Source organism: Catharus ustulatus, chromosome 12, assembly GCF_009819885.2.
Source record: "Catharus ustulatus isolate bCatUst1 chromosome 12, bCatUst1.pri.v2, whole genome shotgun sequence".
Taxonomy (NCBI): Eukaryota; Metazoa; Chordata; class Aves; order Passeriformes; family Turdidae; genus Catharus; species Catharus ustulatus.
The window spans coordinates 15,546,822-15,573,571 of NC_046232.1; the positions used below are offsets into that span (position 1 = coordinate 15,546,822).

Here is a 26,750-nt window from a genome sequence, read left to right on the forward strand (position 1 = left end):
ATGGGGCTCAGCAGGGAGAGGGGCTCAGCTGCAGGGAGGCACAGGGGCTGCAGGGAGCTGGGCTGGGTGTTACATGCCTGGGTGAATCTACCTGACACCACTGTTTTTAATTTATTTTTTTTTTATTATTTAAGCAGGCAGGTAAGGATGTGAGCACCCTGATGCCAAGTGTCTCCCCAGCACAGCTCAGCCTGGCACCTCCTTGCCCACCCATGTCCACAGCACCACACTGAGAACAATTCAATCCTAAGGCCTCAAAACAGATGAGGAAATGACCCCTTCCTGTCAATGCCAGGCAGGTCTGGTCAGGCCCACAGGAAGGTATCACCCCTCAGGACAAGGTCCATGCAAAGCCATGGGCTGGCACAGGGAGCAGGACCCCCAGCCCTGCCTGCACCCACCCCAGTGAGGGGACAGGGCTGTGCTTCACAGTGGGACAGACCCTCTAGAGGGCAGCCAGTTCCCAGCAAAAAGCGTTTTTGGTGAACATCAACGTTCTGCAGTTGTGACTGCCCCTGGACAGCCAGTCCTGGCTCACCCTGAGCACTCAGATGTGGAGCTCAGAGCCCAAGGCAGTGGCCAAAGGCCAGGGATGGGCAGGCACAGCCAGAGTGGGGCTGGAAACCGACCCCAGGTCTCAGGTGGCGGCACTTTGAGCTGTTTCCCATCACAGTGATGCCCCCTCACTAACCCTGAATGTGGTCTGGAGAGCAATTTGAACCTCCTCGAAGTGCCACAGAGCCACCACTGCCACCACCAATGTCCCTGCACTGCCTGTGCCTTCCCCACTCAGCTCCTGGGGATGCTTTGCTGCCTTGTGTGGTTAATGGGGACAGGGCACCCTTGTGCCTCAGGGCTCACCATTCCCTCACATCAGCACCTTGTCCCACTGGAGGATGCAGGTGCTGCGTGCTCACTGTCCCAGGCTGGACAGCAGGGGACCATTGGTGACCTCCTGGAACAGTCAGTGACACCCCTGGCCCTGCACTCTGGGCACTTTGTAGATGATTTTACAGTTTTAGCTATTTCAGGTTTAGCCATTTCATGTGGCTGAACTCGAGATCTGGTGCAAGGAGTGGCAGAGGGAGTGGATTTGGCTCTCCCCATACGCTGCCAGTTCTCTGGGCTTTGAAAGGGGGGAAGGCCAGATGTCAGTTACATCTCTGGTACTGGGCATCACTGCATGCATTCACCCAAATGATGTTTTCAGTTGGTGTGAGTGTCCCACCTGCCCTCAGCATCTCCCCGTCCCCAGCTGCTGTGACAATGAGTCCATTCAGATTTCAAAACCAGAAAATTTAACAGAAAAAAAAAAAATGCAATTTTATTTTTCCTCATTAGAGGGCAGCAACAAACCCAGCTGGGACAGGAGAGCTGCCCAACAAAAGGGAGATGAGGAATTACCATTACCAGGACTACACCCCAACCTGGTGAGCAGGGGAAGGGGGGTGGTGCCCACTTGGACTCCACTGCTGCACATCTCCTTTCCTAGCGAGGCAAGGCTCTAATGGTTTACTATCTATATTTCCTCCCCTCATCCCCTTTTTAATTTTCTCATTTGGGTGTAGAGAAATTGAACTCCAGAGCGAAATTCTCAGGAGAATTCAGGACAGAGATGATCTCTCAGAGGGTCCTTCAGGTGGAAGAGAGCTGCTTTGGAGTGAGTGCAGAAATGGGGCAACACTTGCATCCTGAGTGGGGCACAGCACCAGGCAACACACGGGGAACAAAGCGAGACCCACTCATTTATTGTCAAAAAAACCTCAAACTTTACTTGCGTTTCTCTCAATAAATAATTTACAGTATTTACAGGCGGTGACACTCCCGTGGGTCTCAGCGAGGGAGGAGCTGGGGGGGCCTTTTCAGGATGCCCCCCCTTTGCCTATTTTTTTTTTTTTGTTTGTTTTGTTTTGTTTGTTTCCAAGTATCGGGTCCTTCTTGGCCACACTTCACCTTTTACCAGAACTGGGTCAAACACAACCAAAATAAAGTGCTTCACTGTTTGCTTCTAAAATAGGGATACCCCAAGCACCTCGCCCCATCAGCCACCACTGGAGCACCCACCTGGACAGAGGGAATGAGCCATGCCATAACCAGACTTTCCTTGGATGGAAACTGTCCCTAAACCACAGGTGTCTTGCCATGGGGTGATTGTTTTATGGGAAAGGGAGGCCCTTGGGGAATTATTGACCTGTTGGCACGCTGTGGCTGGGCCAGCTCGGGCAGCTTTCAAGCAGCACTCTGTGCTCAGAGGGAGGCTGCACACAGCTGCATTTAGCTGGGGGGTAAACCTCCTCTCTGCCCAGAGACACATTTTGGCTTTTAAAAGGTGTATTTTGAACTTCTAGAAGACAAAAATTTGTTTTCTCTAGAACAAAGGAAACAGAAAGTCCAAATCAGCCTGGCTGAGCATTAGTGCATTGGGAAATGAATCTGTCTGGTGCAGTGGTCCAGTGGCTGCTCCCCTCAGCACCTCCAAACTGTGATATCCTTATTTCAAAATCTCCCTAAACAGAGTATCTGGGGCATCAGCAAACAAAGCAAGGAGCAAAGTAGTAAACACATCTTTTTGTTTCTTTTCTTTCCTTAAACATTTAAAAACCAATTACATCTTTTCATCTGTACAGTCACACGAGATCAATGCCAGGGCTCTATATATTAAAGAGACAATATAAATTACATCAATTGACACAAGTTTGCATTTCTCTGCTGCTTTACAAATGGAGCTCTAGAGCTGTAAGGACACAATGAATAGTCATGTTCAATATTTACACCAGGCTGCCTCTTGGCACCAGTTCAGACTGCCAAACCAAGCCTGTTCCCACCTCTTTTGGTGCTAGCTTGTCTCATCATGCCCAGAGACCTCCCTTTTGAAAGCAGGAGGTGCCCCCAAGTGTGATGTGTTTTGGGGCTTGTTTGTGGGAACTTCCCCCTGAGGAAAGGTGGGGGAAACCCACCAGGAGGTCCTGAAGGCGCAGACCAAAGGTGGTCTTGATGTTTGTTCAGTGAGCAAGGGGGTGAACCACAGAGGAACATGGAGTGGAGGAGATGGGCAGCACTACGTGGTGGGGGAAGGACATTGATGGTTTCAAGGCAGGGAACAGACATCTGGAGGCAGCTGGGGGGGTCCTCTGCTGCATCCCATCTCCTGGCTGAATTCTGATATTGCCCCATTTCTGATTCAAGCCCAAAAGGGCTTAAGGTGCAACTGGTCTGCAATGGGGTTGCAAGTCGCGGCCCCAGGATGGGGAGCAGAGCAGAGACCTAGCAGCAAAAAAAAGAGCACCACGCTCCTGCTCCATCCCAGAGCTGGGCCAGGCAGAGCCACAGGCAGGGAGGGGCTGGAGGGAGGTGCAGGTCGGGTCTCCCACTGAGCAGCCACCCTGCTGCCGGTTTTAGGGGACCCAAGAGTGAACGGTGTGAGGAACTCATCCAATGCTGGGCAGAAGTTGCAGAAACCGCTTGAATACTGGCCAGGTTTCTCCCGCTGCCATCAAGAGTCCACGGTGGGTCCAGACAGAGACAAGGGAGACAGGAGTAAAACTACTGAGTGAACCAGCCAGGTGAACTGGCTAAAATAGGGGATGCCTTTGAACCACACAAAATGCAGGCCAAGGCTTGAGGAACGTGTCCTCCATCCACCCAGAAGGTGCCTGGCACCAGCAGCCAAGCAAGTGTGGGATCATTGCCCACCACCTTCTGCAACAACAGGGCTGTGGGCAGAGCAGGACGTGCCAAAAAGCAGAGGCCAGCCCTGGTGAGCAGGACATCCTGCCCTGCTGTGCTGGCCAGGCTTGGTCCTGTCTCACTGCTCCATGCCCTCCTCGTGGGCTCTGCTCTCCAAAGACAAAGCCACGTTCACACACGCCAGTGTCACAGTCACCACGTGCACGGCTGGGACCAGGGGAGTGCTACGAGGAGAGTAGCTACAAGGGCTCCCCAGCACCCACTCGACTGGGAGCAGGAGGAGGGGGAAGGGAGGAAGGTCCAGACAAGTTACAGTCCAGCAAAAACTCCTGGCTGGTCCCACTGGCAGCACATTCCTCCCAGGCAAGAGCTGCGAAGGTGGAGGACTTGCACCAAGAGAGAGACTGAGGTCTGAGGACAACCCATGTGGCTCTGATGTCCAACCTCTTGTTTTCCAACACCTGCATCTCATCCCTGGTTGCCTCCTGCTCCCCTTTCCCTTCTCTCCAACGCGTGAAGGAGCAAACCTCTATAACAAGCACAACCAACACAAACACAGCAGTGCTACCCAGAGGGTGGGATGTGTTCCTGTGGGAGCCGTGTTGCCCGGGGTCAGGACCCGTGTCCTTTCATAGAGGTGCAGCTTGTCCTTGTTGGAGTGAAGCATCTTCACGTCCTCAAAGGCATAGTAAGCAGCCAGCATGAAGTTGACATCCCCTGTGGTGAGGAGGTCAAAGACACAGGACTGGAAGTAGAGGTCCTCCACGGGCAGCTTTTCCCTGCACTTGGCCGTGGCCGTTTCGTAGGTGAAGGCCTCGGGAGGGGCCGGCAGGCTGGGCCCCTTCCTCCGGGCACGACCCTCCGTGGCCTGAGCCGAGCGGATGGCCTGGAAGTCAATCTGTTGGTTGAGTGGACAACCACGGAGGCACAGGTAGAGGCCCTGACTGTCCCGGTCCTCCACGGCGTTGACCACCTCCTCCGGCATGCGCACGGCGAAGGTGAGGTACCGGCCCACCTGCCTCACCACGATGGTGGTGCCGATGTACTTGGCCTGGATCTCGATGTGCTGGCCCGACACCTTCTCTGTGATCTTCAGGCTGTTGGCTCCGTGCTTGTCCCCTCCGTTCTTGGAGCCGTCCACAAAGGCAGCGGGGAGCTCGTCCATCTCTGCCTGGTACACTTTCTGATCCACGCACTCCTGGAAGCTCTTGAAGATGATGGTGAGCTGTGGGGGAGGAAAGGAGCATGGTTACAGCTGAGAGCACATGGCACCACCAGCAGTGGGGTGGGAGGTGGAAGAGCTGGATGCTCAGTCTGGACAGGAGTGTGACCTTCAGCTCATGGGCAGGTCCTTCATCCTAAGAAGTTTTTTAGACCCCCTGGTGATACAGCAAAAGGGTGAGGACACTGCATAGAGATCCAAGACTCAGAGGTTTGACTGAATGCACCACCTGGATCTGCCTGTTATCTCCAGGCCCAGCACAGGAGCTTCCTTGCAGCTGGAGCTGGGTGGAGTATCCCTGCTCACAGGCCTGTGGCTGCATGCCCGTGCACGCAGCACTGCCTTGCCTCCAGGGCTGGCAGATGGCAGCAGGGACGAGCCCTGACTCCCTTGGAGGCGGTGGAGCTTCTCCTCTGACTCCCATGACATTTACATCCCAAGGGCTGCACCAATTTGTTTCCCTAACCAACTGCAGACTGACAGGATTTCTCCCATGGGCCCTCAAACATGTCCTGCTCTATCTCAGCCCCAAAGGCACATGTGTTCAGCCTGCTCCAGTGGGATGGCCCTTCTAGGGGTGACTTCCTGGTGGCCTTGGCAGTGTTGGGTTAATAGTTGGACTCCATCTTAAGAGGTTTTTCCCAACTTTAATGATTCTGTGGTTCTGTGACACAAACATGCCTCCTCACCCCTGGCTGGCTCAAACACAGGCCCCTTGCCAGAGGAAGGACCTCACAGTGCCTGCTCCTCCTTTGCTGGCCTGGCTTTTGGAGGGAAGACCTGGGGAGGAAAATGAGTAGAATTTGCATGCACAAACAGTACAAGCTACATTTCCTCTTTCAGCTCTTGCACCTCTCTGCCCATGAGGGAGAAGTGGCAAAAGGGACCTCCTGCCACATGGGCCCCATGAAGGGGGAGACTGAGACCTGGCTAGAGTGGGGTGGGGCTGGAGAAGAGAGCAGAGAACAAAGAGCCTCAAGGATGGAGTGTTCCCATCCTCTCCAGCAGCACAGCGCCCACAGCAGTGCTTCCCACAGCTCATGCTGCAGATCTCATGACTAATCCCTCTCACCACAAACCTCTAAGGCAGATAAGAAGAGAAAAGGCTCAATTAAGATGATGATTCTGTGATCCCAGCAGGTCCTGGGATCCTTAAGGACCACTTTCCTCAAGCCAGACTTTCTTGCAAACTTCAGCAGGTTTTGGTGTGTTTTAGCAGGTAAGGACACCAGAGCATCATTAGGTGTCTTTGGGGGTTTATCTGGGGCAGGTCAGAACCTCAATGCCAGTTTCAGCCCAGGATAAAGGGCTGACATCCAGAGCAGAGAAGCAGCCCCTGTCCTTCCCACACATGGTGGCACAGGACATTTTCCAAAAGCAAGAGCCTCCTGTTGAGCCTCCCTTTTTCTTTGGCACAAAAAATGTCATGTTAGCTTTAGAGCTTCTGCAGCAGGGGCAGCCCACCAGTCCCTCAGCTCCAGGTCCCTCCTGAAGCTGAGGCTGTGACACACAAGTCCTGCTGTATCACAGCAGCACATTTTCACTTGGACTCTCTGTGTTGGCCTCATACCTCCAGGATGTTTATTTAGTCTGTCAAAGCACCTCCAGAACAGACTGTTCCCCACAAAATGGCTTGACTTGGCTGCAAACCACAGAGACAATTACAAGCCTGGGTGGAGGGGAAGGCAATGTGAGGAGCTCAGCTCCCTTCAGGCTTTTCCTGAAAGCTGGAACCTCCCTGGAGGGCAGTCCTGGGTTTGCTTGGGCCTTGGGGTTTTCCCAAGAGGTGCCAGCATAATTCTTAATCTGGCTGTTCACAGCAATCTGGAATCCCAAGGTGGGAGCCCTCTTAATTTGCAGTACCTGGCTTGGCCACGAAGGCCCCCTGAGGTGCAGCACCTCAACCCGCTGGCTGTGATGGGGCTGGATGTGCTCAGCAAGAAACCACAATTCAGCGAAGGCTGGGCACAAAAGAAGGATGGACATCTAATACTGAGGGCCAAACATTAAAATTCAGAGGAGCTCATGCTCTGTCTTACCCTCCCCAAGGAGATGTGGAAACAGGGGAAGACAGAGAGGAAAGAAAAGCTGTTCTGAAGCCTCTCTGCCCTTTCCCACCTCTGTCCAGGGGGACAAGGCTCACCTTGCTGGTGGCAGTGGCTGAGGAGCCAGGCAGCACGGGTGTGTTGGTGACCTGCACATTCAGGTAGTTATTGTCTATGAGTGGCCAAGCCCCCTGCACCTTGCAGGTCTGGAAAGTGTCCGTGAAAGTCCTGAGGTGGGGGTCCCCAAAGAGCCCGCAGTGGGTGTAGTTGGGGGCGGCCGAGTGCTTGTGAAAGCTCTTCTCGTAGTGGCAGATCTCGGGGCTGTCGGAGCGCTCCTGGCTGTCCCCGGGGGGCAATGTCCGGAGGCGGGGCTGGGACGTGGGGCCATCCTTGGAGCAGTTGTGCTGCACCATGAGATCGTCTATGCCATGCACGGCCGAGTGGTAGGCCAGGTCTCCCCTGCAGGTGCGGGCGGTGCGGCGCGTGCAGTGCGCGTAGGCGCGCAGGGCCGTGCAGAACTCCGGCGCCTCCTCCGCGGCCAGGTGGTGCGAGCCCGTGGTGGCCGCCCAGAACTCAGAGTTGCACTTGAGGATCTTGCATGGAGATGTCACTGTGAGAGGGAATGAGAACACAAGGGGGTCAGTGCTGGCTTGTCCAGCTCCATCCCCATCCAGAGCTGCGTCCTCCTCCCGCTGCCCAAACTCATGACACCGGCCCAGCGCGTGACGGGGCCTCGCTCACCAGACGTGACCCTCTCACATGGCCCAACTCCCATGCATCAAAGCCAAAGAAACCAACAGGATCTGCCCCAATTGAAGCCAAAAAGGGAAAGAGCATCCCGCCTTTAGATGAATGATCATGGGGGAAAGCTTGGTGTGGAAGAATGGGACATATTCATAAGCAGTGATGAGGGAGGATCATTAATGTGGGGGGAGATGCAATGGGGTTTTTAATGCCCTTTTAGGGTTTGACATTATAAACTCTGTGCTGTGGGAGTTACTGGGCGCTGTGTCCAGACTACCAACACAAAGCTCTCTTCCTTTTCCTTGGGAAAATTGAGCAGCAGCAGCACCACGGTGCCCAGGTTAGAGCAGGAGCAGTGCCACGTCCCACCCTGCAGCACAGCCAGAGGCCATCCACCATCGCCAGCGCCTCAGCAGAGACTGGTGCAGCACTTGTCCCTGTCCCCGTGCCTCCAGAAAGAAACAGAAGCCAAAAAACCTCTTCCTTGACGTCTGTACAGCTCTGCCCAGCCCTGGGAGCCCGTTCCCCACCACGGCCCGCTGAGAGAGAACAAGAGGTGGAGGAGAAAAACCGGCACAGCAGGTGCAGGGATGCCAGCGAGCCCCCGCCTCCCCTTCCCACCCTGTGCGTTGCCCAGGCAGAGGCGAAGCCAGAGGCTGCAGGGCCTTTGCCGGGCTCAGCCACAACCCTGGTGCTTCCTGGCAAGGAGGAGGAAGGCAAACAAAAATTCAGATCCTGTTTTTTCGCCCCCCCCCACACAACGTCTGCTCCCTGAGGCAGTGTGGCTTCCCTGGAGCAGACTTGAAAGCAGCTGTGCAAAAAAAGCACATGGCCATGGCTGAATGTCGCAGACACTGCTCTGCCCCTGCCAATTTGGAGTCTTGCTGGGTGAACCCAGGCTCACACTACTTAAAATTCATGGCATTTTCCTTCCTCTCCTCTTAATCGACCCCCTCGGAGCAACTGGAAACAGGATGGGTTCAGGCAGAAAAGGCAGCAGGAGGAAAAGACAAGCCCCACCATTTCCAGATGCTTTTATGGTGCCTTTTGCAGGCATACCCATATATTCCTGTCTCGGGGCTTGTTTAGAAGGAGCCTGGCAAGGCATCTGTGCCAAAAGTATCTCAGATTTGTTTAAAAAGAAAGTTACAAAACCCAGTATTGTTTCAGGGAAAACAGTATGTTTGAGTTTTAAACATCACAGTGCTGGAAACCTAAACAGAGTTGGTGCTGGAAAATCAGAAAGGGAGACTTAGACTATAAAACACTGAGCAGTTCAGCTGTGAGAAACAAGCCTGTCTCCTCTCTGTTTCCAAGAAGACTGAAGTGCAAATAGGAAATGGTGACAGGTTCCTCACAGTTTTAGAATTCATGTTTAATAAACTCAGATGCTAGCAACAGCACCAAGAGCCCGGGAGCTGTTTGGTCTTGGCAGCATCCCATTTAAACCTGCAAGAAGCTCTGTGGAAAGCCTTTAACTCATCATTGACCACAGGGCACTCAACAACAAGGTTCTGACCTGGGACATGGGCTCATGTTTCTGCTAAGTCTTCTGAATGTATGGGTCAAATTTAAAGATATTTATTATTTCACATCCTTCTCTTGTTCATCCCAGGAGTGTGGTTTTCCAGGACTGTCATAATGGAAGGCAGGAGTCAAAACAGCACGCAGGAGTGTGACCAGTGCCACCACTGCTGGTTATCCCAAACCCTTGTGGCATCAGGCAATTAAAGTCATTGCTCTCCTAGTTGTTATGCTAATGTACAGTTTGAGGATGCCTTGGGGTTCCGTGTGGCAGAGGGTGCTGTCACTGCAGCAAGACCTGCATGCACAGCCCCAGGAGAAGCTGGAGGACACATCTCTGGACATGCAGGAGCCACACACCCCACAGCTCAGTAAGGCATCAATCAGGATGCACACACAAAGCATCCCATCCACTGAGCACCTTGCAGCATCCTGACTGCAGCACTTTGCCTACTCCAGCCCTTCAGCCACTGCGTAGAGGGGATTTTTTTAGTAGGAATAAACCCATAGCCTCTTGCTCTTTAAGGACTTGCTTCACTCTCTTGGATGAGGAGATGCAGGCGTGAGCTGTGGCTGCCTAAACAGCCACAGAGGCTGAACAGCCCCCAACACCCAGAGCTGGACACATCCTGGTGCTGAGCATCCCTCACTGCTGCCCTGCCCGGGGTCACACATGACTTTATAAGGTACTGAATGAAAAAATCCCAACCGGAGGGAGGGCAGGGAAGCCCATCTCCTTCCTCCCTGCGCCTGAAGGGGGAGCGTTCTGCTCTCCGATGTTATCGCTCCACTTCTGGCACCCATCCCCTTCTGGCTGCTTCGCTCAGGGCCCCATATAAGGCCACATCTCCAAATCCAGGTGCCCCGGCTGGATGCTGGGCGCTGTGTGAGCTCACGCCTGGCCTCGCCCACGGATATTTCCCCAGCCACCCTCATGGCAAACCCCTCATGCTGCTGGGGAGGGACCACAGCTGACAAAGGCTGTGGAGGAGAGCAAACACGACCCTTACCCCTCCCAAGCAGCCTTGCCTCGTCCCCTCTGGCAGCAGCTTTGGCACAGTGGTGCAGGCTCATTTGTACCCAGGCCAAGAAACGATGTTTATTCAATTTCGCATAATCTATTTTCCATCGACTCACAATGGTTCTGTTTTTCAACCACAGATGACTTAGCATGGAAACAAATCCCTCTCAAGCAGGAACCCAGCAAGGCTCTCCTGGGATCTGTGAGACATCCCCAGGTCTGGGTGACTTCTCGCCCATGGCAAAGCAGCCTTCATCCAACCCCTCCAAGCCACCTCCCAACCCTGCCCATCATCTTCTTTCAAGGCCTTGGTGCCACTCAAACCAGAGAACAAAATTTCCTTTGTTATCTTGAAACCAACGGTTTCAGAAAGTTAAAGCCAGAAAAAAAATCAGAATATCACCCGGACTATGGGAGCCCCCTCCCATATCCCCCATTTGTTCAGGGACACTTCCCGTGAGGACTCCTGAGGTCTGTGCCCACTGAAAAGCCACCCCCTTCTCCAGGCAGGGTGTTTCAGGAGTTTATCACCTTTACAAAACACGGGTCTTGGTTCTAAGTGGATTTTATCTGACTTCATTGTAAGGACATAAAAAGAACCAGCGATTTTCTCCAAAGCAGTAAAAGGTCCTTTAGTAACGAGCGTGTTTCCCACAAAGATATTTACACACTGCAATCAAGTCCCTTGTCAATCCTCCAGATAAGCTAAACGTTTTGCACTTTTAAGTTCTCGCTGGAAGGTGTTTGCCGGGTCCCACCATCAGATCTCCCTCCAGCAGCCTTGTTCTCTGCACAACCTACCACCCTGACAGGACACGGGGATAAAGGACACGCTCACAACTTGTCCCGAGGTCAGCCCTTAACCAGGACATTGCAAAGAATTGTGACCTTTTCCTGAGCTCCAGGTTTGGAGGGCCCTGCTCCTCCATTCAACAACATCCCAGCAGCAACTAAACACATGCTCAGGGTTCTGGGGTATCACACAACCCCAGCCCCACTGCTCTGCCCTTGCCATCTGCAATTACTTGATGTCAAATTAAGTGTTCAAACATATGAACACACCTAACTTTAACAGCATTTAATTACCAGTGCCCCTCTATTCTCCCTTCAGCTGGTATCAAGTAACCTGGATTTCATTTACCCAAATCAGGCTCCTTCACAAAACCAACATTTCATCTATTCTCCTGTAATTCCTGTAACAAAGAGAATTACTGGAAATTAATTTCTGTAAGCAAAAGCCAATTCTTTTAAGAGTCTTGAATGCACATTCACCAGACCTGTTAATTTTAAAGTGTTCACTGCTAAGCAATGTTTTTTAATATCCTCTTGGTTCCTAACGGGCTGGAAAGTATTTCATCACCCACATGTGATGCAAATACATCATCCCGCGTTTTTCCAAATACACGGATTGAAGTGTAGATGTGCAAGCCTCACACATGCAGTAAAGGGCCTTTTTGGAGAACACAGTAAAATGTAATTACCTTTGGCCTCAGATCTGAGCACCCAGGCTTAGGCTCCTAAACACATATTTATTTAAGTAATCTAAATAAACATATTTATGCTGACACCTCAATAGGAAAGGCACAATTCTCCAAGGTGCTAAATACCAGCAACATCTGCCAGCTTCAAGGAGATGTGGGCTGCTCTGCTCACAGGCAGACAGCAGTCACCACCAACATGAAAATGACCCCAAAAGAGTTTAAGAGGGGAAAAAAAAAAAATCACATTGCTCCTTAAAAACATGGCATGGGGGATTGCTTCCAGCAAGGTTTCAGGAGTCCCAAGCAAAAAAGGGAATGAACACTGCTTTGCATCCAGCCCTTGTGCTGCTCCTGTCCCAGGGGGTGTCCCCATGAGCCATTCCTCATGGTGGCCACATCTGGATGCTCATGAGGGTCAGGAGATTAGATATAAAGAAGGAATTTTTTTACAATGAGGGTGCTGAGACACTAGCACAGGCTGCCCAGAGAGGCAGTGGTGGGTGCCCCATCCCCGGGGACATCGAAGAGATCCCTGCCCATGGAAGGCGGGTTGGATGGGATGACCTTTAAAGACCCCTCCCAACCCCAATCATTCAGCGATTCTATTTTATGACACGGATCAGCCGGCGCCTTGTCACACCAGGGAGAGAAAGGAGCGGCTCGGTGCAGCCCTGATGGATGGGATGTCACGGGCAGGGACAGCTCTCCCGCAGCCCCACAGGGCACCGTGGGGCGAGCAAGAGCCAAGGGCCACCTGACCCAAGCTTGGTGAAAGGATTTGTGCGGGAAGGCAGCGCCGGGCTCTTCCAGCGACCTCCTTTGAACTGTTAATCAAGCACAATCTTGCAGAATAATAGCCTGGTTATTATTGCCTTGTTTGCATAACAAAGAGGCCCAATAAAACTGATTTGACTGTGCTCAGAGGGGGTGTGAAAGATCAGCCCTGAGAAAAGAGCTGCAGGAATGCAGCAAACTGCTCCAAAGCCTCAACCCAGGAAGAAAGACAATGCAATTTGCCATCAAGAAAAGCCCAATAGACCAATAAATTACCCATGTGCAAAGGGATTAGATCAGGTTTCAGTTGCACTGAAGTGGGGGGAGGACCAGGAGGAGGGAACTGAAGGAGAAAAATAAACCTGACTCTCTTAAAGAGCTGGGGCTCATATTTTGCAAGGGTGTTCGTGGGGAGGCTGGCTCGGAGGGGCCACCTTCCATGCTGGGGCCGGGCTTATGTGCTCATTTCCACCCACAAAAGCCTGCATTAAATCCAGGTAAAGGCCCTGCTTTGTGTACAGTAATTCGGATTCTAGATCTACCCCAGAGCACACCTCAAACCATGCAGCTTCCTTTAACCCAGTCCTTGTCTTGCTCAATAGGATGCTGGGGGAAGGAGAAACTAGTTCCTTGAAGTCAGAAGAGGGACACAGAAGGATTTTTCTTGTTTCAGCCCACGTCAATCACTAAAGCATCTGAAGGACCTGCCATGGCCGACTCCTTTCTGTCCTCAGCGCCGAGTTCACGGCCCCCCATCCCTCCTCTGCAGGCATGGCAGAGACACGGGGCAAGTACAGGCAGGAAAGCAGCAGAGTCAGTGTCCTCAGCAGCTACAGCACAAACTGCTGCACGCTGCCGAAGGAGCCCTTGATCGCTCCTGTCACTTAGTCAGCTCTTTTGGCTCCAGCCTCAGCTTACGGCTGACCCGGCATGCTCCGCGCCAGCCAAGGCAGCTCTCCCCAGCCCCCAGCCAGCGCTGCTCCTCCAGCCTCACCTCGGCAGCATGTGCACAGAGAAGGGTGAGCAGCCACCATCCCAGAGGGCACCAGGCACGGAGCTGCCAGCCAGGGCCGTGCTGCTCTGAGAACTACCAGCAAACCTTGGGGAGTTCAGCAAGCACAATGGGTGGAGAGGGAACCAGCGCAACAGACAACGCAGCAACGGAGTTACAGACACGGTTCTTGAATCTTCCTCCTGGGATTCAGGTCTTAGCTCTGCCTGTGCTGCAGCTGTTGGGCTTCTGCCTGCTCAGAGGAAGCAGTGCCTGTGGGTGGTTCAGATGACCCAGGTTTTACTCCTCCACGAGGAAAAGCAGGATGGGAAGCAATAGGGCAGTGATCTCCTTTGGCTCTTCATCTGCAGAAGGGCACTAACAAAGCTGGCTCTCCAGCACAGTGTGCTACAGGCTGGGAAGCTGTTCTGGAGCTGCACACCTGACTTTCCACGCTGGGAGTGCACCTGGACACTTTCACCAATAGCTCACAAGCGCTGGCAAACCGCCTCAGGCAAATGGTCCAGTTTAGAGATGAGGACACTGAAGGATGTTAAGGCTTTCACCCAAGATGAGTGCCGTGGGAAGAGAAGTGAATTTGCACTCTCATGCCCTGCATGAAGCATCACCCTCACCTTCCTCCTCAGTCACCACCACCCATGTCCCCATCCCTCTGGAGCAGCGGTCTCTGGATAAAGTCACCTCTGCCAGCCACTCCCACGACCAAGTGTTTCAGGTTTCCAGCAGACATCACTCTCCCCACGCCAAAGCTGTTTTCCCAGGGTGCCTTTGAAGGCAGCGCTGCCACCCACCAGTGCCCGAGGGCCCCCCAGGTGTGGCAGCGGGTCCCTCGCCCTCCTCCCCCTCGCCCGGGCCGCGGCAGGGCTGGCAGGGAAACGCTTTCTGCTCACAGGTGTGGATTCCCTCTAGGAATAATCATCCCTGCTGTGCTCTTGTGAAATTTCAACCCTTCAAACGCAGAGGTAAATGAGATACAAAACGAGGAGATGGAGAGAAGCCCGGAGCACATAAATCTGGATGAGGCAAATTTATACAATTAGATGTCTGCCAAAAAGTTGCGGCATCTCAATCGGAGGCGTTGGCTTGCGCAGGGTGTGGGGTGGCAGCTGCCCGGCTGGAAGGCAGCAGCCCCACGAGCCCATCAAGACACCTGACTGATGCTGGAGCCCCACCTGGGGATGCAGGGGACCTTGAGGATCCCTTCCTGCAGGTTGGGCGCTCACCCAGCACCAGACTCCCCCCGCTGTTGCTCCATACCCCATGGAAGCCACAGTACCTGCTCATCTTTCACAGCCACAGACCTTCAGAGGTTTATTTATTTTTACATACTGCCTCTCTTGGACTCAGGTTTTAATTTTAAGAGGAAAAAGTCACTTTCTAACTGGAAACCACTCCCCCAGTCCCCCTGCTCCCCCACTTGTATCCCAGCATAGTGATGCTTTCTCATCACTGTGGGCTGGCAAAGTTTGGAGTCATGTCCTGCCACATGCCCTTGTCATCTCAGAAAGGGCCAGCTGGAGTGTGTCACACAGCAAGAGAAAAAGGTAGCTTGTCCAAAACCCAAAATGCCACAGATCATTACTAAGGCCTTGGGGACCAAAGTCAACAGCTGTCCAGGAAGGAGAGGAAACCAAGGGAGGAGAAAATTCTTTGGCCTCAAGTGAAGCTTGCTCTCTGCCTGACCCATAAAACCTGCACGTCAGGCACAGCTCTGCTTGCTGGGAACTGAATGGTGAAACACTTCTGGATGCTCACGCAGTGCAAAGTGGGACCTGACACCCTTCTGAAGGACCTCCTGTCCCTGCAGCTGTGGGGACATGAGACCCTGGCCACCCCACACACCATGGCCAGGCCATCAGACAGAGCGGCTCAGTCTGCGCCTACCAGGGCTGCGTGTGTGTCGGAGCCAGCTTGTTCTCCGCAGTGAGAGCCCGATGACTTCATCAAGGGGATGGCATCTGGTTTTGCAGTTGGCTATAATTCAATTCTCCCCCTTGCTGCAGGAATTTCAGCTGGTGGAGCAGTGATTTACTCAGCCGGGGCTGCACTTGAGTGCAAAGCAATCTTGAGGCTACAATCGAACGCACTGTTATTTTGAGAGCTCACGGACAAGGGAATAAATATCCTCTTTTCATCCCAGTAGCTGCCAAGTGCAGGCTACAGAGCTTTTTACAGGCATTTAGGAGCTCTCCTCTTAACAAGTGCACTCTGGATGCTGTGCATGGTCAAGCAGGATCCTGCCTGCACAGCTCACTCCTGATCTGGGGCATCAGGACGGCATTTGCAAGAACAGCCAGACACAGGCCAGGGCACCACAGCTGCATCTCCAAACAACCCCCATCCTCCCTAAAGCCCCTTCCCCATCACCCTAGCACACATCACTCTTGGATTCCAGCAGCCCTGAGCTTACCCCAGCTCCCTTCAAACCACCTGGGACCCTGAGGCTCTTTTAGTCCCGTGTTCCTGCACTTCCCCTTACTCCAAATCCGGTATCTGCTCCAACAAGAAAAGCATATCAGACCAAATCAAACTCATCCAGATGGATCAAAAGCCCTCATCCCTGACCTCTTTTGCTGTCTCACCAACACTTACCCCTTGGGAGCAGTAGGGCTTGGCTGTGGGATCCCCTGAAGGACTGACAGGCTGAGGAGGGGCTTGCTTGGGCCACACACTGCCATGCCCAGAGTCTAAGGATGCTTTATGGGATGTGCCCATCAGGGAGCCAGAAGAGAGACCACAAAACTCATTGTCACTGGGGCCGCAGCCTGGCTCTCCAGGGACAGCAGGTCAGGGCAGAGCCCGAGAAGAGCCCCCAGGTCAGGAAGTTTTTATGGTTGCCCAGCCCTGTGAGCACTTTCATGTACACATCCGACTCAGCACAGCTGTCCAGGCCACAGAGAAAGAAACCTCCACTGCTCCCATGATAAAACCAAAGTCACTCTTAACACTGCTTTGTCTCCAGCAACCAAGGGCCAGGAAATCCACAGTTTTCTGAGACAAAAAAAACAACAACATATCCACTCCATCTACATTAAAAACAAGGCGCCTCCTTCCAGCCCCACAACGTGCCTTGCTGGCAATGGCAGAGAACTCCCTGTTCCAAGTACGAGACCAGCTCCAAGCTTGCAACAAAACAGGGAAGCCAGAATATTTCCAGGTTTACGTTTGAATCCCTCCCTTCTTCTCTGCCCTGACAACATCCTGCACAGGCGCGTTCCTCCCCTGCCTCCACCTTCCCCAGGATGGGTTCCCTGTTCACAGCACTGTGGGGGGTTATTTTAGCCTCTAAGCCCCCCATCTCAATTTTGGCTTAATACTGCCATCACCTCCCTGCTGCTGAGACAAAAGCCATTCATTTATGGACCACTCTGATACACCTCCAATAGGGTTGGATCCTTATTTGGAATCCACTGCGCTGCCTGGATGGACCAGGAGCAGAAAACTCCAAATTTTTATGGAAGCAGGAGTGTATTACAACCAAAACAAGTAAGTTGGAAACAAACAGGGAAAGCCAAAGCAAACCTGAGCCTGCCACACCTGGGACAAAAACACCCAGGGCCAGATTTTGGAAGTACAAAAGGATTTGCAAGAAAACTAAGCACAGCCTGTACTGGGAGGCACAGGTTTGGCTCACCCAGGAGATCATGGTCTCAGCTGAGAGAGCACCCATAAGCATCCAACACTGGGACTTGGCACAAGCTCCAAGGAGAATTTCTGCCAAGGAAACTGTGAGCAGTGGCCCGCTCTACCCAGAGCTCCTTCCCCAGCCGCCCCACGGTCACCCTGACCCATGGCCAGAGGACCCAGCCAAGGGCACTGGACTGGTGGGGGCTGCCCAGGAGGCAGCAGGACGAAGCCACCAGTGTGAGAGCAGCACAAGAGGGAATCCAGCCCGGGCTGTGAGCGTAGGGGGGTTAAGCAAATAAATAAATAGGGCAGGACTCTGATCTGACACGCTGAGCGCCTGCTTGGGCAGCCTCCAGCAGCCCTGCTCACCTGGGGCTCCCAGGAGGGGTGCAAAGCCTCCTTGATGCTGGGAACCCACAAATTCCCAGGAAGCATAGGGAAAAAGAATATAGCAGGGAATAAATCCCCCTTTTTCCTACCTTCCCACCCATAAAGTTTTCCAAAAAGCCCCCAGCCTGCTGCCAGCCCAGGGCACGGGGAGCCCCGTCTCCGCCTGCGCCCCGCTCCCGCGGGCTCTGGATCTCCTTGTTCTGCCAGTTCTTTGCACCTTATTTGACTGCTGAAGGGAGAATCAAACAAAGCAGCCAGCCAGATCTCCTATCAAGTTCTTTCTTGCACCGTAAATCTCACAGCCTCGACGCTTTGCAACTCAACCGCTCCGAAAAGGGCGTTAAGCAACACATATGGGAGCAGCTCCAGAGTTTCCAGAAAAAAAAACCAGGGGGTTCAGCTTCCAGCCTGCTGGGAAGTCCCATGGGAAAAGTGGGGTCCAGAGAGACACCTCAGTGCTAAGGGCAGCGCTGAAAAGGTTTTCCTGGAAGAGGGCGAAGAGGGCAAAGATGGGAGGAAGGGCGTAAAGCAGTTATTTATTTATTTCCTGCATGTGTGTGCAAGACTTCACCTACGGTTATGCAAAAGAAAGGCAGAGGCGATTTAAAAATTAATAAATTAAAACTAAAAAAAAAAAAAGGAAAGTTTTACTAAACTAAGAAGAGAGATAGGGAGATTTAAGCCTTAGAGCGTTTCTTTCTCCCTCCTGCTTTCTCTCCATTTTTCCCCCCTTGCAAGTGAAAAAAAAAAAAAAAAAAAAAGAGGTAAAGAAACTGGAGAGTTTTGGAAGGAACAAATCCGCCTCTGTGGACTGGGTTTCCCCTCCCCCAACAAAAACAAGCACTCAGGGCTTGAAGGAATTTGCAGGCAGAGATCTGCCAAAAACATTGTGAAAAACTATGGGGGATTCATTGGAAACAGATGGCGTTTTCAGCTGTAATTCTGAAATTCTCCCCTTTTCTGACACAATACAAACATCGGGGCCGGGGGCGGCGGGGGGGCCGAGCCCCGCGGCGGGTGCGAGCGGCCGGCCCGGGGGTGCCGATGCTCGCGGGACCATTTGGTTGCCATCCCGCCCTCGGACAGCACAACAGCTCCCGGCCCAGCCAGGGCAGACTTTCCAAGCAAACGAGGGTGCTGAGCCCCGCCAGAGCCGCGGGACGCTGAGGGAGAAGGGGCGGTGAGGGAGAAAGAAGGGGCGGCCGCCCGCAGCGCCCGCGCATCCCCCGCCCGCCCAGGTGCGCCCCGCGGCCGCGCTGCCCGGGCGGCCCCCGGACCCCACACCGACCCCAAAGCACACCGCAGTGACCCCCCGAGCCCCTCCGCGACCCCTCCCAGCTCTGCCCTCCGCCGTGGGGAGCGCGGACCCCACTGCTTTCACGGCAGAAATTTATATGGGGGTGTTCATGTGCGGGTCCCCCCAGCAGTGTCCCCCCTGCTTTTCGCGGCACCCGGGAAGGGGACGGCAAGGTAAGGCGGCGCTGTCAGGAACACCTCCCGGCTGCCTTGGCCGCTTTGATTTCCACCATCTCCTTCCTTGTGGGATGAGGAGCGGGGAGACAAAGAAGATGAGGTAAAGGAAAAACACCCACCGCGACTGCTCGGGGAGCGGGGAAACTGGGGGTGCGCGCACCAAAACTGAGCCCCATTTGCTTATTTTAAACATGTGGCAAACTGCTGCGAGCAGAGGGAGAGGGAAAGAGGCCCAGGGACAGGGGAACGGGGGCGGCGATCCAAGGGCTGCCAGAAACACAAGGAAAAAGTCTGCAAAATAAAGAGGCTGTTCCTTACCTGAAGGGAAGATGCAGAGAAAGACAGGGAGGATTTGGAAAAGTCCCAGGGCTGTGGATCCTGCCCCTCTCCCCATACCCATCCATCCAGCTCGAGCTTTAACCACTATCCTCTCCCTGGAAGAAGAGTTTAAAAAGGAGGAGGGAAAAAAAAAAAAAAAAGGGAAGAAAGGAGGAGGGAGGGGAAAAAAGGGAAAAATAAATCAATCGAAAGAACTTGGGGGGAAAAAAATGAAATCAAAAGCCCCACATGGCTCCGCGGAGCGCGGCAGGCACGGGCGGCCCCAGCTCCGGGCTCTGCACTGAAATATTACACAGACTTTTTCTCCTTCTCCTCCTCTCCGTCCCCTCCCATCAGAACCCAGCCCCAGCTATCAATCATCCCTCTGGCTCCCAATGCCTGCATCCTGCTCTGCGCCTCCTCCTCCGGGCCCGCCCGCCTCCCCGGCCATGCTGAGGGAAGGGGCGGGAGCGGCGCGGCCATGGAGCCGCCGGGAGGGAGCGCGGCTGTGAGGGAGCACGGCCATGGAGCCGCCGGGAGGGAGCGCGGCCATGGAGCCGCCGGGAGGGAGCGCGGCTGTGAGGGAGCACGGCCATGGAGCCGCCGGGAGGGAGCGCGGCCATGGAGCTGCCGTGAGGGAGCACGGCCATGGAGCCGCCGGGAGGGAGCGCGGCCGTGAGAGAGCGGGCACAGGGAGCTGGGAGCGCCAGGCCGCGGCTGTAGCTGTGGATGGAGCCACCAAGCTCTGCCTGCCCACGGGGAAGGCGGTGGTCCCACGCAGGATGGGCAATGGGAAGGGTTCTTCTGTCTGCCCGCCTCACTTATCGCAGGTCTTGGCAGTTTTGGGAGAGGGGGTTCCTGCCACCCCATCAGCCCCGCTGTGCCTTCCCTGCCCCTCTCCCATGGGCCTACCGAGAGCGCTTTGGATCGTGCACAAAACAGGCAGTTTGGGGTAAAAGGGCTGTTGTACAGCACAGGGAAACTGAGGCAGGGAGGGTTTGGGCAGCTGGTGCGGGGTAGGGGTTGTGACAGTGACACTGGGAGATGTGGTCCCCCCCCAGCACATGGAGCTCCTCCACGTCTTCCCAGCCCTGGCACCATGGTTGGTGAGAGTTTCACAACAGTTCCAGGTCATTCACCCGCACCTGTGCTGGCACTGGCAGCGGTGAAGTAACCCCAGGTGACTCAGAAAGTCTCATAGATCCTTATCATCCGACTGGCACTCCTTTACATAGGGGCACGGCTGTCAGGTACCCCAAATCCAGCTGCCAGCCCACGAAGGACTGATGGAGATGAGTAACAAGACCTACACCGTCTCAGGACCTCCACCACTGCCTGTTCTGCACCCCCAGCCCACATACAGACCTGGATATATTCAGTTTACACTGGGGGAAAGTCACAAATTATGTGGTTGTGTTGGGATCTCATTTTTAAGCCTCCCTTAGAGACCCTCTGGGCAGTCCCACACCAACCCTGGGAGAACCCTGCCTGCTCACAGACCGTCAGATGGAGCAGCAGCTTGGAGCACACAGGCTGGGTTTCCAGATCCTGCTCTTTTCTTCCTCCTGCAACGCCGCAGCGTGCGGAGGCGAGCAGATTGCATCTGCATCCCCACCGTCCCAGGGGTCTGTGCCACCCATGAGAGGGCTAGGCCAGGAGGAAGACATCCACTTAGCTTGGATCTCTTAAAAATTTCCCTTGAGGGATGTTTTAGTCACAGTGAACTAACACCACTTCTGCATGAGGGTGCCCACGGGTGTAGGCTTTAATAACTTCCCTGTTTTGGGTCATTAGCTCTCCTTTGATGGCGTGTCCCCTTGCCATCCTGATGTTTCATCTCCTTTTTTTTGGGGTTATTATACAAAGAATAAAAGGATACTGGTTGTTCTACACCACCCTTCTTCCAACTCTGTAAGACCATACATCTTTATTCCTGCAGGTTGGTATAGGCTGGGATAGTTCTTGACATTTCTTCTAATTATACTTGGAAACCTCCCCTTGTTGCTCATAAACATCCTTAAGGATGCTTTTTCAAGTCATTGTGGCTTAAAGTCTCTAACAAGAGTTTGTGATCTCCTCCCTGTCATGGATTGAATCTGTGATCCAGTACAATACATAGAATATGAAATGCATAGAAAGAGGAAGAGGAGATGGGAATAAATACCCAAGAAACAAAGATATCTTTTAACACCTATCTATTTCTCCATGAGGGGAGTGAGCCCCCATGCCTCCAAAGGAAGGAGGAGCTACTCTGGGGCTTTATCCAGGAATTAAAACACTGCAGCTTTTCCATCTGGGACCCAGATGGGATCCAAAAAATCCTGTGGCCTTGCCTGCCTAACGGAATATCTGTCTTGGTCCTGCTGGTCCTAGAGCTGCACCCAGACTGTGTCCACTAAAGTCAGAGGGAGCTCTGTGTGCAGCGGAGCTGCCAGAGTGGGCAGAGCTGGGCAGGAGATGAAAGCTGGCAGACCGGATCCAGACCTGTAGCAGAGGCAGTGTGGGAGGAACTCGAAGCACCTCTTTGTGGGGGATGTCAAACAGGGGCAAATATGTCCAAACCCTGCCAGCTGCTCCTACCACCCAAGAAGAAATGCCTGCTGATGGGATGTGTAGGCAGCTGGAGCTGGAAGGGGCCTGGGGGGAGGAGAGAGGGTCTGTGAGCTGGGGAGAGCCCAGGAAAGCGGGGGGAGATCCAGGGGATGGAGTTCCAGACCTCAAATCCTTTCCTCTTGCTCCCACCCTCTCCTCTTGCAATGCAACTTTTGCTTTTATTTCAAAATGAAAAACATAATTTCTGCTGTTATCCTGACTGATGACATTTAACATGATCTGTTTAACTAAAAAAAACCCCCATCTGAATTACAAACTTTTAAAACCCAGCTGTTAAATAGCTGCTGCGAGGCTGCTTTGATGGTTTGACCTAAAGCACCACTTTGGTATTGCCCTTTTGGGGCAGGCTGACACATGGCAACGATAGCCTGGAATCCAGTCTGAGGCATTAGAGTTAAAATAAGACCCTCGATGGAAATTCTGCCTTTGGTGTAGGGAAAACTGTGCTGCCATAAAGCAACGGTCGGATGCCCCTGGCTCCAGTTTGTAAAAATTTCTCCTTGATTTTGCTCCGTTGCATCATGCATTGCAAATGGGATTGCTGTTCTTGGCACCCATCAAAGCAGCGGATTTCGCTGGAGAAAACAACAGATGTGTCCAAACCCTAACTTCAGGGAGGAAAAGGCCCCAAATAAGGTGTGTTTCTGAAATCCTGCTCCCCCTTACAGGTTTTTTGAAATAAACATCTTTCTGTTTAACTGAATCAAAGATCTGGACTTTAAATCGCCTACTGAACCAGAGGCTGTGTGAAATTCGGATCTCTGCCCTGCTTAATGGGGATACTTCAGCTTGGAATTGTGGAGTGACTGCGTTTCCCCCAATTTCTGTCCTTCTCAAAGCCCATCCAGGACTCCCTGTTCAGGCAGCATTGAGCCCGATGCTCCTTGCAAACAGAATGTGGGAAACCACCCACCGCTGAAATGTAACCACTGCAGTGGCTCAGCTCCGGGGCACAGGCACCTCTGTGGTCATCTGCACAGTGATTGCCGTGCTTGGTGTCACTGTGGAGGGGTGACATGCAAGTCACAGCCTTCTCCGAGGTGTTTGCAGCATGCTGGAGGAGTCACAGATCCCATGGGACACTCAGCTGGGATCACTGGGCTGAACTTTCCTTTTCTCTGCCCTGCAAGGCTGTGGGCTTCAGTGGGGCTGAGTGAATGTGAGCCCAGAGCTTTGCAGATGAGGGCTCCCCTTACAGCCTTCCTAATGGAATCATTCACTACCTGTAATTATATGGCTAAAATAGTAAACATGGGTATTTCTGAGGGTTGCAACTAGTAGTTAGAGGAATGGATGTCAGGGCTCCTGGTCTGCTCCTGACTCTCCCATGAACTTTCTGTGTGGCCACTTTTCACACCACTATCTCCACACTCGTGCCTTTGCCTGCTCTGCCTCAGGACACGGTGTTCAACTCGTGGCCTGTCTGGGATAAGCCATAATCACTCCTGCAGGAAGCTAATCCTGACATGCTCTGCAGGGATATATGTGTGTTTGGGGTGAGCAGCAAAAAGCAAGCTGCTCCTTAAAGGAGGAAGAAAGGAAGTTTGGAATGGAAGTCCCTAAGTTGCTGTCTGGAGAGGTTTGACAACTGATCCCAAAATGTTCATGGAAATAAAAGCAAACACTTGTGTGCTGAACTCTTCTCTTACTAAAGAAAAAAACCCTCTTAATAAGAACCAAAAATACCTTTATGCAGTAACAGCCACCTCTGATATCTCCAATTAATTTTAAAGACCTTCCTTTTACTCATCATTCCATTTTTCATTGTTTTACAGTTTCCCTGGCTGACCAAGCAGACACTGTCCCCGAGCTGTGCACCCAAAACTGCAGAATATGCATCTAAACCCCCTTCCCTACCAATGTTTCCTTGCAGGTAGAGCAGGAAAATGCCCCCCAGGATCTCCTTAGTGCCCTGCACTGAATTTGGCATTAGCTGGACAGGGCAGGCAGAGGGGATGGCACAGAGCTGGGCTTGGAAGAGCAACCCACTCCTGTGTAGCAAAGTGCACAGAGGAGTTTGTTGATTTATCGAAATCCTCCTTCCCACAGCTGCCCCTGTAAACATCACCAACCTGGCTATGTAATAAGAGGCCAGTTGTGAAAGATGGGAAAAAATACTTTGTGCCAGCAGTAAATGAAATGTAAGAATTCTTTGTTGACCTGCATCTTTGCATCTGCAGATTAACTGATTATCAGCAGCCCCCACTGAAGTCACAGTGGGTAATCTTCACTCCTCAAATTGCCTGCTCCAAACCCACAGCCATAAAAATCACCTCTAAATGCTGAAAAACAGCCAGGCTGCACAAAAGGAAGGGAAGATGAGCTGGTGGAAAACTTCCAGTCTCACCCATGACAGAAAGCAAAACAGACTGATATTTTAAGGCAAAGAGAGTTCATCACAAAAACTTTTTTTTTTTTTTTACTTATTCATTTGTGTCTCTCCTTTTCCCTTTCTTGCAAAGCCCTGGGGGGGTGAGGCCTAATTCCTACACATGGGAGTTCATAACCATCCCTTGTTCAGCAGTGTTTGGAGGGCTGGCTGGAATTCACCATCTGTATATTTAATTCTCTGCAGGGAGCTGGTCTTCCTGGCCCAGTCTCCTCTTTGGGGTAGATATCAAGCAATATCTCTGTAGTTATCTTCTTCACATCTGGGCTCCCTTCTAAGCAAAAATAGAAGATGGGCTGGGAGGTTCCCAAGAGCAAGTTCAAATGGCCAAATGTCAGCTCAGCAGAAAGGATGGATAAGTCAGAACTGCCAAAAAATGATCAGAATCATAGACTCACAGAATGGTTGGAGTTGGAAGGATCATCTAGTTCTGATTCCTCTGCCATGGGCAGGGACACCAGAAGAATTGCAGAGAACTGGGTGTTTATCAGCTGAGACTGAAGCCAGTCTGTGTGATGGGACAGTCTTTCTCTGCTGCTTTTAAAAGCTCCTGACATCTCAGAAAGTGCAAACATAACTCACAAATTCCCCTCCTCTGACGGACAGGTCAGCTAAGGACATCTCCTCAATCCTATTTAAAGGTAGGAGATGGCATTGAGTGTTTGCAAGTCTACATCTGCAGCCCTTTGAGCAATGGGTGTTTGAAAGAGCCTCTGGAAAAAGCTCTGTGAAACCCAATCACCTTCCCCAGGTCTCCTTCTGTCAATTCCTGACAGCAGTGGCCAGAAATACAACCCAACACAGAATGCCTTTCCTGTGTTCTCAGTTGTGAAACACTGAGTGACAGTGACCTCAGCTGATTTAAAACTTTGTCCTGAATATCTGAAAAAGAGACACTTCTTCTTATGGGGGAAAAAGCCCCAAAACCAAACAACTCTAATCCAGCACTTCTAGTAAACGAAAATGGGAGTTTTTGTGGAGGAAAAGCACCTTGGAGTTGGCACCAGGAGTCCTCCCGGGTGTGCCTGGCTCGGGGCCGGGCTGGGTTAGGGTTGGGCTGGGATTAAGGCTGGGACTGGGGCTGGAGTTGGGACTAGGCTAGGGCTGGAGCTGAGCTGGGACTGGGGTGAACTGGGCTGGTACTGGGCTGGACTGGGATTGGGCTGGGCCCGGGCTGCGGCCCCACTGGGTGGTGCTGTTATCCCTGCGCCGCCTGCAAAAGTATCCAGTTTATAAAATAAATGCAATCCAACGCCGCCTTAAACCACATGACATAACAGCAGCTTGCGAGCTCCCATTAAAATCTCAATTTGGGGAAATTGATTCTACCTCTGAGCAATTGCGATGCAATTACTCCAACAGGCAGCAATCAAGAATCACATCAAAACAACACCAAACTTTCATCTCCTGCCTTGCAACCACCACCACAACAAAAAGCACCTGTCTTGCAAACGCAGCCCGGTTTCCATAAATATATATAATTTTTAGGAAGGGCAACGTGCGTGTCCCAGAGTGAAAGCTTGGACAGGGGCTGCTCTGGCTGGTGCGTCTGAGCTGTCCTGTCTGGGGGCTATATTCTGTCCCCCCGTCCCCTGGAGGAGGTTTTGGGCTATTTACGGACCCAGGACATCAGGAACGAAGTGGCTGCCCCTGCCGTGCCACGCTCCAGCTGCCCATCCTCTCCCTGCACACAGATGTGCCCATCCCAGCCATGTCCCACATCTGTCCAGCTGTCACCCCCCGCCTTCCTTCCCTCCTAAACCCCCCCAGCACTTTGCAACCAGGGCAGTTCAGGGAAAGCTTTTGTGTCCCCGCTCCGGTCTGGATAACCGCGATCAGCCCCGGGATGAGCTATCCAAGGGAAAGAGGGAAATATTGGGGAGGATGTTTACAGTTCTCATCAGTGGTCTGCAAGGAATTACTCGACTGACTTAGCGCAGCAGGGAGCAGCTTTAGTGGCAACCATCAGAAGGGAGGATAAATGAATAACCTCATGCATGCCAGCTAGCGCCGAGCCGGGCAGGGAGCGCTGGGCAGGGGAAGCGGGAAGAATCGAGGTTCCTTATAAAAACGGGGAGGGGAGCGGGGAGCCAGGAGGAGACCGAGAGCCTCAACAGGTCCGGAGGAGGAAGGGCCATGCAGGGAGCCGGGGGACATGCGGCCGGGGGGGCCCCCAGCCTCCGCCCCGCTTACCTTGGCGGCCGCATCAGCCTCTCCAGCCCCGCGGGGGTCGGTGCAGGCAGCGGCGGCTTTTTTTAATATATATATCTATATAGAATTTTTTTTCCCTGGAGGGTCAAATAAAACAAAAATAAAAAACTGAATAAAATAAAACCCAAACGAAATAAAATAATAAAAGCCCCCAAGGGTCGAAGCGGGGGTGGCGGGGGGGTGGAGGCCGAGGGGCGCGGGCAGCCCCCCGCCCTGCGG

General features: G+C 52.9%; 1 protein-coding gene across 1 annotated transcript; it reads right to left on the reverse strand.

Moving 5' to 3' along the window:
* Nucleotides 1-1,749: 1,749 nt before the first annotated feature.
* RGMA (repulsive guidance molecule BMP co-receptor a) lies at nt 1,750-26,750 on the reverse strand. Its single transcript, XM_033070390.2, has 4 exons — nt 26,514-26,750; nt 19,319-19,434; nt 7,053-7,564; nt 1,750-4,912 (listed from the first exon to the last, which is right to left on the reverse strand). Exons 1-4 carry the CDS (start codon nt 26,525-26,527, stop codon nt 4,217-4,219), a joined length of 1,338 nt encoding a protein of 445 aa, XP_032926281.1. The 5' UTR covers nt 26,528-26,750; the 3' UTR covers nt 1,750-4,216.